Source organism: Hypanus sabinus, chromosome 17 (assembly GCF_030144855.1).
Source record: "Hypanus sabinus isolate sHypSab1 chromosome 17, sHypSab1.hap1, whole genome shotgun sequence".
NCBI classification, from domain to species: domain Eukaryota; kingdom Metazoa; phylum Chordata; class Chondrichthyes; order Myliobatiformes; family Dasyatidae; genus Hypanus; species Hypanus sabinus.
The window spans coordinates 42604244-42620656 of record NC_082722.1 but is presented as its reverse complement, the minus strand read 5'-3'; the positions used below and the strand labels follow the sequence as shown (position 1 = coordinate 42620656).

The 16413-nt window shown below is 39.7% G+C and overlaps 1 protein-coding gene across 1 annotated transcript in view; it reads right to left on the bottom strand.

The window, feature by feature from the left end:
• The window catches only part of mylk3 (myosin light chain kinase 3), a 47898-nt gene extending 33072 nt beyond the window's left edge, over positions 1–14826 (bottom strand). Inside the window, exons 1-5 of the mRNA XM_059993479.1 lie at positions 14242–14826; positions 10370–10463; positions 5530–6004; positions 2369–2874; positions 2153–2258 (exon numbers count right to left, since the gene is read on the bottom strand). Of these exons, the coding sequence (XP_059849462.1) occupies positions 2153–2258; positions 2369–2874; positions 5530–6004; positions 10370–10463; positions 14242–14826 (1766 nt within the window). The remainder of the gene's footprint in view (positions 1–2152; positions 2259–2368; positions 2875–5529; positions 6005–10369; positions 10464–14241) is intronic.
• Between the last annotated feature and the right edge of the window lie 1587 nt (positions 14827–16413).

The following is a 16413-nucleotide window of genomic DNA, read 5'->3' as shown; positions in this document are numbered from 1 at the left end:
TCAGCCTAAGAGCTCCGCTCACCTTCGGAGGACCGAGCTCTCGTGGCCGTGGAGACGGGGGGATCGGAGGTCGGTGTCCAAGCAGAAGACTGGTGTGTTGTGGGAGGTGCAAGATCTAAGGCTGTGTGCCCAGAGACCCAATATCTTTGGACACAGAGCTCGAAAAAAGCGATGCAATGGACTTTTAACATCGTAAATCAGTGAGTTGTTCATTATGTTTCCCCTCTTGCTGTGAAACGGAGACATCTCTTTTGCCCTTATTAGGGAGAGAGAGAGCCGGTGGTGTGTTGAATTCCTGGTCAACTATGTAGTCTTTGAAGTACGGCAAGTCTGTGTCTTTGCTGTTGCTTTGCTCACGCATGAGTGCTCTGTGGTGGGTGCCGATGCTTTTTTTTGCCATGGGGGGGTATTGTTGCTTGCTGCCACTTATGCATGGGAGGGGGAAACTGGGGGAACTTTGGGGTTCTAACATTTAACTGTCATTCATCCTTTGGGGACACTCCTCTGTTTTTGTGGACGTTTGCGAAGAAAAAGCATTTCAGGATGTATATTGTATACATTCTTCTGACATTAAATCTATCTTTGAAACCTTGAAGCAAAGATAAATAAAAGTCAGAAGTGGGTCACGAGCAGAAAAGGGTCAAGAACCTATGGATTACATTATTGTAAATTTGGTAGAAATTGGCCGATGTTGAAAAATGCCAATGGAAAATCTGGGGTAGGCGTGTAACAGTGGAACACAAATTGCTACTTAATTAAAATTTCTGTTCTGTTCATTACATCTTGAATAGCCCAGTGGATACAACCTGTGTTGCATAATATTATTTAAAACATTTTAAAAATAAATGTATCTAGTAACATCTTACTCCCAGTTATTTGTTGTTTACTAACACAAGAGATTCTGCAGATGCTACAAATCTAGAGCAACACACACAAAACGCTAGATGAACTCAACAGGTCAGGCAATATCTATGAAAATTTAGTTTATTGCTCTCTTCAGTTCGAGCAACTGTTCTTGGCAGAGTGAGGTTCAGTTAGTAGTGTCAACTCTTCCAGCTCGCTATTCTAAAACTGAGGTCTAGCAGACTGTTTTAGGTTCCAGTAGGTGAGGGAGGTGGTGAAAGATTTTATCTTCAATTAATATCTACATATTAACAGAGGTTACTATTTAGTTCCAGGCCTTCTTACCTAACTCAGGGATCGAAGAAGTTTACAATATAATTGTAAACTTATATTGTAAACTTTTTTTACATCCATAGTGTTAAGTACAGACCTGTTAAATGATTTTGTTATTGATAGAGAACAGAATTCAGTTTTGTTCAGTCTTGCTTCTCATCACACCATATTCAGTCACTTCTCAGAAATTCATGGTAAAAAAAATACTTTTTTAAAAAAAAATTAATTATATTTTTTTTAAAATGACTGAACAAAACTGTTCTCTATCAGTAATAAAATCATTTAACAGGTCTATACTTGACACTACGGATGTAAAAAATATTGTGTAATATACCGTCTAGGTAGCCTCCAACCTGATGGCATGAACATTGACTTTTCTAACTTCCGTTAATTGCCCTCCCTTTCTTACCCTATCCCTGATATATTAACTTCCACCCCCCCCCCTTTTTTTCTCTCTCTGCCCATCACTCTGCCTGTTCTCCATCTACCTCTGGTTCTCCCCTCCCACCTTTCCTTCTCCCTAGGCCTCCCGTCCCATGATCCTTTCCCTTCTCCAGCTCTGTATCCCTTTTGCCAATCACCTTTCCAGATCTCAGCTTCACTTCACCCCCTCCGGTCTTCTCCTATCATTTTGCATTTTCCCCTCCCCCTCCTACTTCCAAATCTCTTACTATCTTTACTTTCAGTTAGTCCTGAAGAAGGGTCTCGGCCCGAAACGTCAACTGTACTTCTTCCTATAGATGCTGCCTGGCCTGCTGTGTTCCCCCAGCATTTTGTGTGTGTTGTGCAATTTAATAATCCTTTTACATATATTTTTAAAAAGTGATTTCTGAGATTACATTCCTCAACGGTAAATAGTTATTTAATAATTACATTGCTATCAAACCACTTTGTAGTCATGTCTTCTTCAGCAACTTATTCATCAGTAGTTGACCAAAATCTGAAAAAGTTATCTGAAAAATCGAGGAACACCTACCCTCCTAGCACCTCTTCATGGTGAACGGTGTATACGGAGGCGACTTGAATTTGTTTGGTGGTCACAATACGATGACTGAAAGGGGCTGGTGGTGATGGACTATCATCTGAGAAACAAAATCAAAACTTTAAGACAGGCATTACAAGTGGTTTCAGAGATAACATTGAAAGTGAAGTGCGTTGGAAGTGACATCTGGTTTATGAAAAGTCAACTCACCGATAATGATTTTGAAATCTTCTGACTTTTCAACATCTTCCTGTGTTTTCTCTGCTTTGGCTGTGGTGTCTGTGGAATCTGTTTCTCCCTTTGCCAGTTCACTCACTTTGTCAGGTTCTTTGCTGGCCGTCAGGGGCTCTTCAGAATCATGTTTTTGTGAATCACAGTGGTTTTCTGTTTGATTCTGACAACCCTGAATGCTTCCTTCACTTTTCTGACCTGATTGGGTTTTGATGCCTTGTGAAGCTTGTTGCTGGTTTTCAGACTGCTTGGAAGGTTTGCTGACTCTTACATCTGCTGCCGCAGTGATGGGTTTTGTTCCCTTTGCTGATTTCTGCCATAAATCAGTTTTTGCAATGTCTGTGGCCTTTTGCTGCTCATTGAGCTTTTTGAGGGATTCCTTCAGCTCTTTAAAATTTATAGGCTCATTTTCTTTGGTGACCTTAATGCCCAGATTCACTGCCTCAGTAGGCTTGGATAGCCTTCTCTTTATTGAGCCAGAAGTCCTGTAAAATAGTTGCAGTGCAGCATAAAGAGCAGTGTTTCCAATGATTTATACAGAAGTAAATCCTGATTTTTTTTCTCTATTCACAAGGTCCTGAGATAATATGTAGAAGAAAGCATGTATACAGGCTTTGGGGGGGGGGGGGGTGAGTAATAGAATTACCTCATTTGAAGACAATTTCTCTCTTAATAAACACCCTTAATCAGCTTTTCATGTAACATTAGAAATGCTTTTTTCAAGTAAAATTAAACTTCTTTGATACCAACACAACCTGTATATGCATTTTTGAATGGCAGAGTATAAAATGCATAATGAAGCATTAGAATATGATAACAGTATTGCTTAGACTTGCCCGTTTTGTTTCTGGTTGTTGAGATATATGAAAGATATCAGACAAAGTGGTTGAGGCGGATGCAATAGTACAATTTAGTGTACATGATGGAGTGGTGCTTAGAGGGATATGGGTTGAACCTATGGAATTGGGACAAGCCGGGTAGGCACTGTGGCCAGCATGGACTAGTTGGGCCGAATAGCCTGTATCCATGCTATGACTCTATATTGGAGGTGGCACAGAAAAGAGCCACCAAACTAAGGATAACAGAAAAATGACAAAAGGTTGAATAAACAGGAAGTTGTGTCTTGCAAATGAGACGTCAAAGAGATTGGCCTGCAATGTGTTGCTCTGGCAATATTGCTGCTGAGCCAGTGGAATTCCTCATCTTCAAACAGTGAAATCGCACCACAATTGGCAATCAAGGCAATTAGAATACAAAGAAGGAAGAAAAATGAGAGGCCAGGACCCAGAGAGCTAGTGGCTGAAACACATCTAAATTATTGGGGCTTTCCTCTTGATCTGGAATTCACCACCCGAAAAATGGTTGGAACCGGTTTGATTATCCCATTCAGAAGAGAATTGTTCACGGAGTAAAGCTAGAGAGATTTAAGGAAATTAGGCAGGGAATGGATCTAACTAGATTATCCTTGTAGAGAACCCAAGCAAGTTCAGAGGTTTGAGTGGCTTCCATCCACATATAAATGCCTCTATCATACTCATATTTGGTTAATTAGCTTCAGTTATGAGTCATGACCCTATTCTGATAAGGTCGGCATGGGTCGTAACACATGGAGAATAGATAGGCAGGTTTTAATTGATTAAAGTGTTTCTACCGCATCATAATTACACATAACAGTTTTCAATTCATAGGGTCACTTCCAGAATAACATGCAATTGCTTAGCCATTCATTATTCATCTTCAGTATTCACACGAATACACAAATACAATAAATATTAATACGCCATCAATTAGAAGAAAATTGGAGCATGCTTGGAAATCAAAACCTCTGCATGTATTACTTCATTAAGTTTAAAGGTTTCAGTGAAACTCTTAGAATAACTTATTAAAATTGTTAATCCTAGACAACCTGTTGTGCAAGTAAATACTGAAACAGGCCATCTAGGACTTGCTGCATTAACTCTAAATGTGGTAGCAGAGTCAAACTCCCTCTGTATCTTAACGAGATGCAGTGCTACAATCATCTACTTAATTTAAGCTATTTACATTTCCAGTGGATCTTGGTGGAACCGCACTTAACTATAAGCAAATTATGTCATCGAGATCATAATGAGCTAAGTCAGCCCAAAATATCGACTGTCTATTCACTTCCACAGAGGCTGCCTGACCTGCTGATTTCCTCCAGCATTTTGAATGTGTGTTGCTTTGGAATTTTCCAGGAAGTCAAGCACAATAATATCAGTAGGCGCTGTAGATGATGGAAGCGTGCAGCAAACCAGTCCTAATGTCTTATAGAGGGTCACAGTAGTTGAGCGAATGATAAAGGTGAAGTAGAATATTGTAATTTTGTTGATAAGAATTGAACATGAAGACATAGATTAAGATTGTCAAAAGTTAAATATTTCATGTCTTTTTTTTGCTACACTGGGAATGGTAAACAGATGGAATAGATTTATTAGAAAATTATGCAGACTGAAATCCAAGAAACTTTAAAGAAACCCTGAATGCTACAATCAGGGCATTTTCTGAATGTTGCAATAAAAGAAAAAAGTGTGGCTGGATAGTAGTTCCTGTCTAATTAAGTAAAAATGACTTGCTATTAACAAGCAACGCACACAAAATGCTGGTGGAACGCAGCAGGCCAGGCAGCATCAATAGGAAGAAGCACTGTCGACGTTTCAAGCCGAGACCCTTCGTCAGGACAGTGCTTCTCCCTATAGATGCTGCCTGGCCTGCTGCGTTCCACCAGCATTTTGTGTGTGTTGCTTGAATTTCCAGCATCTGCAGATTTCCTCGTGTTTGTTATTAACAATTTGTTTTAAAAAATCAAAAAGGGACTTGGTTATGACAGTATCTTTTGTAGGTAACAGAAGTCCCAATAATAAGAAGCACAATGCTACGTTCACAAAATGATGGAGGAGCTCAGCAGGTCAGATGGCATCTATGGAAAAAAATACAGCCAACATTTCAGGCTGAAACCCTTTATCAGGACTATTGTTCATTAAGGTTACAGTTATTTTTATTGCATCTAACCTGTTTCATTCATTTTTTTAATAGCTTAATTTAGGGTTAACTAGAGATACAAACATAAAAAAGCCAAGGACATAAAATAGATTGACAAGTTATGATGATATAATTGTTACCTTTCTGGAAGCAATGTAGAGCTTTCATCAAACTTTGGCTGGTCAGTAGCCAATATGATCTCTGGAGCTTCTGTCGTGATTGCAGCCTTTGTCTTATCATTTTCCTTTCCCTCACTTCCCTCAGTCCTCTGAGCCTGATATTCCACATTCTTTGTGCTTACTTTAGTCATTTCTTTCTGCTGGTCTTCTGCTGATTTCTGATTCTGTGTGCATTCTTTACTTTCCTTCACGCTCCTTGTTGCAAGACATGCCTTTTTCCTGCTGGCGGCCCCAGAATTATTTGTCTTCACCGGAGCTCCTTGAGAGTCAATGCATCCCAAATCTTTGTGCTTGGCTGCAGTCTCTGAGGGCTGACATGTGGGGGTTCCTTCGTTACAATGAAGCCTTGCCTGTCCTTCAGTTAGAACAATGCTCTCTGCATCTTTAAATTTCTGGCTGTTTGCACAAGACTGAGTGTCTTCACATTCATTGCTCCCTGAGTAAGGAATATTCAACAAAATATACTTCATTTCATTAATAAACAATGTGATCCTATTACGGTTATTTAAGATTATACAGAGAGATTGTTATCCAATGTGGATATATGGTTTCAACATCACTAAATGGATTCCCATTCAATTCTGCAACCTTTTTAAAGGCAAAATTAAAGAAATATATTTTGGAATGTAATCTACGGAAATGAAAGAGACAGCAGAAAAGTTGAAATATACTGTTTATCGGGTGAAAGTGGGCTATGCTGACTTGGCAGCTTTAGCAAAGTCAATTTGACGGAGAGCTTTGTATTAAACATTGGATAAAGGGTGTAGGATTTAACTGGGGTTTGGAATATTTATAGGCAGGTTATATATTTTTATGTATTTCTGAGTACTTAAGTACATAGCTGGCGAGATCAGTCTTTATTGCTCATCCCTCTTTGCCCCTGAACAGTGCAGCTATCTAGAATATTTTAGAAATCATTTTCGAAGTCAATCATATTGCTGAGGTTCTGGAATCACACAAGGGTGACTCTGAGTAAGGATGGTGGATTTCTTCCACGTGAGATCAGTGAAACCTGTAAGGCAAGAGGAGTCTAGTCTCTCATTCTAGTGATCGGTGCTTGCGCAGTGCCAGAAAGACTTCGCCAAGTGGGGAGATGAGCCACTCATTGCAGGGACGAGTCTCTGACCTGCTCTAAGAGCTGGGCATTTACATTGACCTTTAGAGTCGCACAGATGTTTATTTCATACTTTATACTTTTCAGGACTTACAAGGAGGCCATTCATCCAATCAAGTCCATACATCCAGGCTACAACTCCATTTATTTCCTTGTCATAATATTACTCCTTTGATTTACCACTTGGGCAGAGAAGTGCTGGTCAATTTAAAGCACCACTGTCTACAATGGTCAGTTTCAAGATGAAGCACAAGACCTGATTTAAAGATTTACCTTAATTCAGTGTACAATGGTTGATAAATTTCAGATAAAATTAATAAAACATGGGAAAACAGTTGTGTAAGAATGTATGTATGGTTTAAAGAGATGAATTTCCCCTCTAGGATAGACTCCAGATTGTAATGGTAAGGGGATCTCAGCAGTGGCCATGCTGAACTCTGGGGGTCGTGGTTAGACTTTTGCATTTGGAGACAAACCAACCTGGTCTTAGGTCTTGTCTGAAATTCCGATGTATTTAGTTTACTTAGAGACAGAATGCAGAACAGGACCTTCTGGCCCTTTAAGCCACACCACCCAGCAACATCGATTTTTAACCCTAGCCTAATCATGGGACAAGTTACAATGACCAATTAACCTACTAACCAGTAAGTCTCTGGACTGTGGGAGAAAACCGGAGGACCCGGAGAAAACTCACACATTCCACAGGGTGGACATGCTGATTCCTTACAGATGACTTAGGAATTGGACTCTGAACTCTGGCACCCCAAGCTTTAATAGCATCGTGTTTATCAGTACATTGCCGTGACACAGTGATTAACAGGAAGGGGAAGCCAAATATTCATCTATGCTCTTTTCCAACATTACAACAAAGTTAGCAATTTCCCTAATGCCATTTTGAACATACATGCCAATTCCAAAAGAGTATTGGTAGAGTTCATCGTGTACATTGACTGTATAAATGCCTGTACTTTTGGAGCCCTATACTGTATCCGCGTGCACCTTCTATGTATAAATGTCAAAGTCAGGACAATCAAAACTCACAGATTCCCTACATTCTTGATTTCTGCAAAGCAATTGTAAGTGGTAAAATAGCAGATGCTGCTCGTTCCAGCAGAGCTAACGTCAGGGATCCCAAGGCAAGGCTGATGCTGTCCTCGAGAACATTACAGATTCTTTGCAACACACAAAAAATGCTGGAGGAACTCAGCAGGCCAGGCAGCATCGGTGGAAAAGAGTAAACAGTTGACGCTTTGGGTCTCAGCCTGAAGCATTTACTGTTTCCTTTTTTCCATAGATGCTACCTGGCCTGCTGAGTTAGACCATAAGACATAGGAACAGAATTGGGCCCATTGAGTCTGCTCCACCATTTAATCATGGCTGATCCTTTTCTATTCCCTCCTCAGCCTCATTCCCCAGCCTTCTCCCCGTAATCTTTGATCTGTGTCCAATCAAGAATGTATCAGTCTCTACCTTAATTACACCCAATGACCCAGCCTCCACATCTGCCTGTGGTAACAAATTCCTCAAATTCATCACCCTCTGGCTAAAGGAACTTCTCTGCATTTCTTTTTTAAGTGAACACCCCTCTATCCTGAGGCTGTGCCCTCTGTCCTAGGCTCCCCCTTCATGGAAAACATCCTTTCCACATCCACTCTGTTTAGGTCTTTCAACATTCGAAAGGTTTCAATGAGAACACCCCTCATCCTTCTAGTGATTCTGCATCCCTAATGCACTGATGCTCACCCTGCTGGCTGCAATTTTGTTCTATCATCTGCCTGCCCTTCCTGACAGTTTGACTGCATGCTATCTTTGCTTTTTTTACCGTCTGTCCTATCCGGAGTCCCTTCACTCCGGTCCCATCGCCCTGCCAAATTAGTTTGAACCCTCCCCAACAGCTCTAATAAGATTTCCTCCAGCATTTTTTGTGTGTTGCTTGGGTTTTCAGCATCTGCAGTTTTTCCCTTCTTACAGGTACATTGCAGTTGTTCGTACTGAACATTTCTCTGTGATCTCAGAAATCATAAATATAAGCTCATGCTAGTTCCTGCACCGTTCTCAAAAAGTCAATCTTGGAAAGTGTAGCTATATTTAAGAGCTGCTTCCTGATGAGAGAGCTGTGAGATAATGCAGATCAAGCCTCAGTTATCATCCTTATTTCTGGTTCAATGAACATGAAATAGCTTCTATTTTTGCATGATTTCTTCTGGCCATTAAGATTTTAGCGAAACCTGCTGCAAACCCCTTGGAGTTCAAGACTGTGATTCCAGTCTGGGCTGGACTATTAAATGAAGTTAGATTGACCGTCATGCATCAATCGACCCAGGACTGCAGGAGATGTGACTGTCCCTTTAAATGATATTCATATGGAGCTTTTTCATTATTAAAATATGCTATTTTGTGAGTGAATGGTAGGGTTCTGGCCAATAGTGTTAGAAAATTTCACAGAAGATGAAGTTTAAGTTTGCACAGCTGTTAATGTCATTGGGTGAGTTGGATGCCAGAAAATCAATGCTGGGGCACACAAAGCTCACCATACAACAAAAATAATTGGATCTGACTCTTCTAGTAACATCTGCAAAATTGGCTGATTCCACATTAACATGATTTTCATCTAAAGTATTCTTCTACTGAAGACACTTGGATGAATTTTCAGACCCTTAGGTTTTACAAGGATTTTCTGAAAGTATAAAATGGTTTGACAAAAGGCAAACTTAAAACTTCCTAAAACAGCAGTTACTATATTGGTTGTAGATTCCTAGTTGTGGTCATTATTGGTAGTTAATACCTTGTTGGTAAAGTACTTAGAAAGCTGCCTTTCTCTAAACACATATGCATTTCTTTTGTTGTAACCAGTATATACTCAGTGGCCACTTCTTTAGACACACTTCTGCACCTGTTTGTAGGTACAAATATCTGATCAGCCAGTCATGTGGCAGCAACTCAATGCATAAAAGCATGCAGGCATGGTCAAGAGGTTCAACTGTTGTTCAGGCCAAACGTCAGAATGGGGAAGAGATGTGATTGAAGTGACTTTGACCATGGAAGTATTGTTGATGTCTGACAGGGAGGTTTAAGCATCTCAGAAACTGCTGATCTCCTGGGATTTTCATGCACAACAGACTCCAGAGTTTCCAGAGAATAGTGTGAAAACCAAAAACCTACAGTGAGCAGCATTCTGTGGGTGAAGATGCCTTGTTAATGAGAGAGTTCAGAGGTGAGTGGCTCTTTCAAACTGCTAAGGAAAGAGACAGTAACTCAGGAGACTACATGTTACAGCAGTGGTGTGCAGAAGAGCATCTCTGCATGCACAACTCAACAAGCCTTGAAGTGGATGGGCTACAGCAGCAGAAGACCACGAACAGAATCAGTCTAAAACTTATTCTACTGTAAATAAGTAAAGAGATAGCTCAAATGCATTACTTTGCTGAGAAATTGTGCTAGGGCCAGTTAGTTTTCATAGTAGGTCCAGGTTAATATACAAATCAGTTCTGACTAAATACACCACATTCATTTAAAGATTTAGTACATTGAATCACATGGACTTGGCACATATAGTGGTGCTCACGATGACTTCAATCTAATACATACATGCACCAGGCTGTAAATGTACAACAATGATGCCAAACTGTACGCAGTCTCACTTAAACCTGTTCACTAATTCTCATAGCGTATGTGCTGTGTCTGTACCTTCAAACACTTCTTTGTTTAACTGTACTTGGATTCCTCTGTGGCTAAATCCATGTTTGGCTTTGGCATCTTTTTCTTCAACTTTAGTCTTTGCCTGTTAAGAAAAAGTTTTACAACATTATACTGCGACAAGCAGAAAATGAAATGTGAAAACCTCCAGCTTTTCTTTGTGTTCGAGGTTGTTCCGGACGGTGGTAACATTGCGTGAGTGCGGAGGAATGGTGAAGCTGGGTCAGGTTGTCGTTCCTTTTCACACTCATAGGGCAGCCTCAAGGCTCACTCTGTCATTTCCATAGCATTTAGATGTTTTTTTTTACAAGGCCGAGTTCCTAGCTCGATGCTCAACCCAGCAAAGGAAAGCGTGCAAGGAACCGGCCAGATTCGAACCAAAGACCATTTGCCTCAAAGTCCGGTGCTGAAGCCACTGCAACATCTGCCAGCTAACAATCAGGAGACTGTTGTTAACTGGCGAGGTCGGCAGCTGTGACTGGGGCGTGTCGTTGGACATGGTCTGGTCGACACCTGTATTCTCTGAATATGAGATTGAATGGGACACTTTTCATCTACATGGGTGCATATTACGGCTAGCACCCTTTAGAACCCATTGTAAACAATGCACATCAAAAAACTGGGTCCATACACGGCCAGAAGTCTATTCCTGGCATAAGCACAGCTGTCCAATTTTTTGACCTTCATCTGTATGGCTTTCCATGCCTGCATATGGCTCACAATAGGCATGCACTGCCATTTTGAAGGTTATTTAACCATTGAGGAGCAGGAGGTTACCAGCCCAAATTTCCAGAATGCTGTAATTCACAGCCTTGTAGACTCAGAACTAAGGGGAATGTACTTGCCATAGTGGGAATATAGTGAAGATTTTTAGGCCATTTTCTGCAGGTGCTGTAGAAAGGGGATTTTGCGTAGGGAGCTGTATTGTTCAGAGCTTAGAAGGATGAAGGATCTCATTGAAACTCTTGAACCAGTGGGAATGACTTCACTCAACTTCTCTTCAACTGCACTTGCCTCATCAGTGAACCATTCCCACAGCCTATGAACTCTGTTTCTAGGACTCTTCATCTCATGTTCTTGATATTTATTGCTTAATTATTAATTTTTTTCTTATGTATTTACACAGTTTGTTGTTTCTTGTACACCTGTTATCTGCCCTATTATCTGTCTTTCATTGGTTCTATTATGCTTATTGTATTTACTGAGTATGCCTGCAAGAAAACGAATCTCAGGGTTGTATGTGGTGACTTATATGTAGTTTGATAATAAATTTACAGTACTTCAAACTCTGAAATAAAATTCTTTAAAAATGGATTTTTCCCCAGCTGATGAGTATAGAACCAGGGGTCACAGTTTGAGAATCAGGAGTAGGCGATATGACACTGAGATGAAAAGAAATTTCTTCACTCGGTGGGTGGGGTACCTTTGTGACATATAATGCAAGATCAGAAAGCAGTCACTTTGTATGACAACATGTGAATGCTCTTGCTTTTAAAGAATCGCAGCATTGGCCCGTTCACCAAATATCCCAAGACAGGCAAGTAACAAAAGTTCATAAGTGCCACACTGGAACTTGCCAGGGCTGGTACAAAATGAAAGATTCATGATCTTTGTCCCCCTACTCTTTGTAGATACCTGCATCACATCAAAATTGAGAGAAATATTCAATTCTTTTACAAAGGCTGTAACATGATAGTCCAGAATATCCTACCAGCATCATGTCACGTGTGCTTACAATTGTCTATGCCCAAATTTATCTTTAGTGGCTTCTGTACCAACTTGCTATAAAGTTCCAGCCTAATCATCAGTAGGAAGACACTGTGGGCACCCAGACCTCAGGCACATGAATATCGACATGTAGGGGCTGGGAAACTCCCCCATGGACGGTCCGAAGCCCGGCTGCGAAAGAAGAAAAGTTCGACAAGTCTCTAACCACCCCGTCCCATAAAGCCCTGATGCTACAGAAGCTCCAGAGGCCCCTGGGAAAAGAAGGATACACCAAGAAGATGGGCTACACCTGGGAATAGTTGAAAGACTGGCCCAGGACAGAGGACTCGGGTGATCTGCTGTCAGTGGCCTATGCCCCAGCAGGGCTGATGGGTTTAAGAAGAGTCTCGGAGGGTAGAATAAGTTCTGGCCACAAAACAAAATCACTTCCACAGCCAAGCTAAGCCACATCCTCCAGCTTGCCAGCTATCAAAGCTATAAAAACTTGACTTCACCTAAATGCCTCTGATAGTCAAAAACATTCAAAATGTATTTAACAGATAAATAAAATACTCAATGACTGGCATTTTTTGAAAAATAAAACTGAAGCCTCAAAAAACTTAATAGGAATTAAAGATTTTAATTGAATGTAATCAATTTAAAAATGTAAGCTAACATTTGCCTCTGTCTGTCACAGCCATTCTTCACCATTCAAAGGAGTGAAGAGGTGATTTCTTCACTGGGTCAAACCTGCTACAGTATTTCCTGACAGCTACTCCTGCATCAATGTTTCACCGATGGATTCAAATGAATCCAGCATTGGCACACAGTCAGGAAAATGCCGGCCAGTATTGTGAAGGATTATATATTTGCATGCACAGACACAGTTACGAATTCTAAAAATTGATGACATTTACATATGGAAATGGGAAAAAATGTGCATGGAACTGCTAGCATTCCCCACTAATCTAGGCCAATAAATTATATAAGTCACTAGGTCCATGGCTTCTTTGGTTCAGGTTATACTTGATGAACTAAAATGAAGCTTCAGACTGACAAAGTACAGCAAAGTAAAAGTGAGAGCAGTTTCCATATTAGATGGGTAACAACTCAGAATTTGTTAACTGGACATTAAAAGTACATACAGTAGTCACATCTTACAATTGTGTGCTTAGTTTACACAATGAGGGGAGGCCATTTACCCTATCATGACAATCCCACTCCCAAATGAGCAACCCCATCAGTCCTTCTCCGAATTTTACCTTATCCCTGTAATTTATTCTCTTTCACACATACCTATCAATTCCACTGTGATTTTTTAAACATCAGCATACATGGAAAACTAATTTACAATTGTCATTTTACAATATACAGTACCATTGTATCCTTCAGAAACAGAAGGAAATCTGAGCACCCAAAGGAGAGCTACTCAGTCGCAGTGAGAAGATGCAGATTTGTTAACTTTTATTTCTCTGTCTGGCCTGCTGAGTATTCTGAACACTTTGTTTTACTTCAGATGTCCACAATTTTCAGGGTTTTGTCTCCTCTGTACAACAAAGCCATGTGCATTGCAATACTTTAATCAACTACTTCACTAATAACTTTTTTAGACCTCTGGTCTAAAATATGGTCTCAAAGTTCTCTTGTAAACTCTTCTTGATCACACATCATAATTTTTAACATGTTGAAAATAATCTTGCTCTAGATAATTTCTTTCTGCACTAATTCTTTAAATTTTGGGAACATGCTATAAAGTTCTGATTTTGTCTTCAGTCATTGGTTTACAAATAGTAAGCACCTTGATCACATCAGGATTGGGCCAGTACAGAAACCGTGTATTCAAGTTATTAATTTTGGTACAGAAAATAATACTTTAATATAGTATGGTATAAATTTCATTATTTCACACATGACTTCCCTATTTCTTTTGAGACAAAGACAACCATGGGGATAATTTTGATTCTGTTGGAGAAATGTAGAACAGTCCCTTTTTCCAGCCAAAGTCAAAGTCTTTTCCTTAACTTGTATTACTTTACATATTATGAATGGTAAATTCTCCAGTGAATGAGTAGATATTATAAAGAATTTTCATTCTATACATTGCCTGTTCATTAAGCTATCTTTATTTTACGATAGTTTTTATTGAAGTAACTGACCTCTGAAAATTCTGTTAGGCTTCCTTTTTTCCAAGGTACTGTTCCTTTAAGTATAAACTGTATTATGTGAGAATTTTTGAAGGTTTCACCCACAAAATGAATGGCTTTATCAACTGCTGACACCATTTTCTCAATGCCTTCTAACTTCTCCTTTTGCTTTGTCGTGCCTTCGTGTACCGAGGTAACCAGCTTGAGCAGTTCCATGAATAAAGGCTTCACCTCTGCCTGACTGAGGCAGTCAGCATGTTGCAAGAAATTAGTGCTTCCTTTCTTCTCACCCACCACTTCATTGGTGCCTTTTAATGTTTTTAGTATAACAATGTTCTTTTCCAAGTCACACATTTCTTGAGACATATCCTCCAATTTCGTAAGAACTTGTCTTTGGAAGTTTACTATTTGATCTACCTTTTCGTTAAGAAGACTTAGTTTCCCATCCATCATGCTTAGATTATTGGCAACATTGCTTTGACTGGCACCTGATGGTTTCTTTACTTGAACAACAGACTCACTTTTTTTCTGAGAGTCGGGATTGCCTCCTTCATACATTCTGGCCAAACAAGTGGCCAGGGAGACTTGCGCACTCATGTCGTCAAAAATGAAGACGAAAGAAAAGAGATTTTCAAAACAAGTCAGCTCACACTTTATGACATTGCCTCCTCAATAAGTAATTTCCAAATCAAAACAATCCATTGAGTTCATAAAGTTTTGTTTTTTGTCTGCTAGTCTCTGGTTTGATTATATTGTCAGAAGAGAACAATATTGGTATCTGCTTTAGCCTTGTCTTTGAGCTCCACAGGTCTCTGTCACTATTACCCTTCACAGATTCTTAAATAACCTAGCCTGCTTTATGTAATCTGAATTCTTCTTTGCCCTTTGACGTCACAGAAATGTTTCTGGGTGATTAGCATATTTTTGCTTGAGAACCCAATGATAAGCATGTCATCTGTCGAAGTAACAAACCATGGGTCTTTTATTTGCAAAAACCATAAAGACCGATGCATTTGAAATAATTTGTTTTAAAATGTTGCACTATTCACAATTACAACCTTAAGATGAAGTACAAAGGATTAGCTGATTCATATATGCAACTATTTACAAGTGATGAAGGATATATGTTCTCAAATGGTAATGTATCTAGTGACCTGATGCCTGCTGCCAGATGAGACAGAAATAGATGGTGATGACAATTGCATTATTTTTTTCTCTGTCACATGCCTATAATACTTCAGACTTGGTTGTAGGATGAATTTATATTAAGGAGTATTCTGAGTATTGCTTTAAACTCCTCTGAACTAACACAGAGTGTAACCTCCCATTTGAATGTTATCTCAGACAGAATGTAATGTAATGTCCAAAACCATTTTGAATAGTTTGCAATTTTCCATTTCTCTCACATTCTGAGGAATGACCATGGTACCAGTACTTTCGTAAGGACCAAATTTATTTGCTGTATGCATTTATAAGTTAAATTCCTGTGGTGTGTTGGAGTTACATACAACAAAAACAACTACATTCAATAAATTATACAGAATGAAGAATGATGTACAAGTAAAGTTAGAAGTACAGATATGGAACAAAATGTACATAAATACATAAATACCAACATTGTAAAAAGTGGTTTAAAGTGCAGTGACTGAGATAATAGATAGAGTGTTGTGTTTGGGTGGGTGTAATTAGAAGGCTTGATGGTTCCTAAGTATCAAAATTACCTATAAACTGTTTAGCTGGTAACACAGCTCATCCAGCTTGTATTTTACAAGATCCTGGTAATGTTCACTTATGAGGGGTGATTGATAAGTTTGTAGCCTAAGATAGAAAACCTAGCACATTTATTTTTCAACATAGTCCCATCCTACATGTACACACTTAGTCCAGCGGTTGTGGAGCATACGGATCACTTCTTTGTGGAAGTGGTCCACAGCAGGGGTGATTGATAAATTCATGGCCTAAGGTAGAAGGAGATGAGTTATTAGCCAAACTTTCTGCATAATCACTCAGAGTTGAACTGCACGTGCATGTAACGAGAGCGTCTTGGACCTTCAGGAGGTCCTCAGCACGGGTGATTGATAAATTCGTGGCCTACGATAGGAGATGAGTTATACAGCTCATTACATGCACGTGCAGTTCAACTCTGAGTGATTATGCAGAAAGTTTGGCTAATAACTCATCTCC